General features: G+C 26.2%; 1 protein-coding gene across 1 annotated transcript; it reads left to right on the forward strand.

Moving 5' to 3' along the window:
- Nucleotides 1–128: 128 nt before the first annotated feature.
- On the forward strand, nucleotides 129–842 carry PCYB_006750 (hypothetical protein; the record flags this gene model as incomplete). The annotated part of the gene is made up of 1 exon (XM_004228096.1): nucleotides 129–842. A coding segment is annotated over exon 1 (621 nt), but the record flags the coding sequence as incomplete, so codon positions are not given.
- Nucleotides 843–1,342: the final 500 nt, after the last annotated feature.

The raw sequence follows: 1,342 nt of genomic DNA on the forward strand, positions 1-1,342 counted from the left end.
AAGCTTTAATTATTATATATAATTCTTCATTACATATTTCATCGTTCAACATATAAAATAAAAATATCCTTTAAGAATTCATTTTTAATATATTCTATAAAAATATATTTCTCCTTAATTTAGTTCAGTTATGTAAAAGATTTTCCTAGATATAAAACTATATTAAATAGAGAGCTCGATAAATCCAAAGACATTTCCAAAAGTCAGTGTGAAGTTTATATGGTAGATAATTTAAAGGGCTATTTAGATGAAGAAGATGATTCTTTTAATATAGGTTGTGCCAATGCTTATAGTCATATGACAGAATTGGCATTAAATCCCAATATATCTGGATTTTGTGAATATACCAATTACTGGTTCTATGGTAAGTTGAAATCAGCTTATAAAATTACATATAATGATATATTGCGTGCCTTTTTTAATGGAGTTGGTAATTTCGAAGATTGTGTAGAGCTTACGGAAGCTATTGACGAACGTACATATATTGATCTTAAAAAATTAGATGAACTGTATGAGAAATTTTATAATTTTAAAAATAAATCTTCAACTCAAGATAGTAATCGTTGTAAAACAGGTATAGAATGTGCCCAAGAATATAAGAATCACGAGAGTACATGTAAGGGGAATGGTAACAATGGTTTTTGTAATGAATTAGAAAATTTTCGAAATCTATTTAATACTCATCTTAAATCAGTAATTGAGTGCAAAAACATAGAAGAATTACCATCCTTCCAAGGATCTCCACTAGCTGCTACCATTTCAATCCCAGTTTCTGTGATGTCATTAATATCTTTCTTTTCATTTATTACATATAAGGTATGTAAATATTTTGTACAAAAGTGATAATACTGCTTTACAATTTATGGTGTACCAATAATAAAAATATTGATATGTTATAGAAATTGTATAATTTAACATGTCATATATTTTTCCTGATATTAGTATACACCCTTATCATCATGGATGAACCCTAAATTAATGAAGAAAAAAGATACATTAATGAACTATCAAAGGAATACGAAAATACAGAAAATAATTCGAATAGCAGACCATACAGCATTGCCTATAGTTTGTCAGAATAATCTTAATGCAGGAATACACAGAAATAGTGTATATGAATCCATGCGAATTAGTGAGTATATAAAATATGTGCAACAACGCCATGACAAATCTTAAATTTAAATTAACAACTTAAACGTTGATTTTTTGATTAAACCAAATAACATTAAATAGCTGTGCTTATATTATCCTGAACTAAATCGTGTAAACTATCCAAAAATTATATTCAAAACAATTTTACACATTATTAACATTGATAAAGTACTTTATTTTAATATATTAA

The sequence above is a fragment of the Plasmodium cynomolgi genome (assembly GCF_000321355.1).
Source record: "Plasmodium cynomolgi strain B DNA, scaffold: 1083, whole genome shotgun sequence".
NCBI classification, from domain to species: domain Eukaryota; phylum Apicomplexa; class Aconoidasida; order Haemosporida; family Plasmodiidae; genus Plasmodium; species Plasmodium cynomolgi.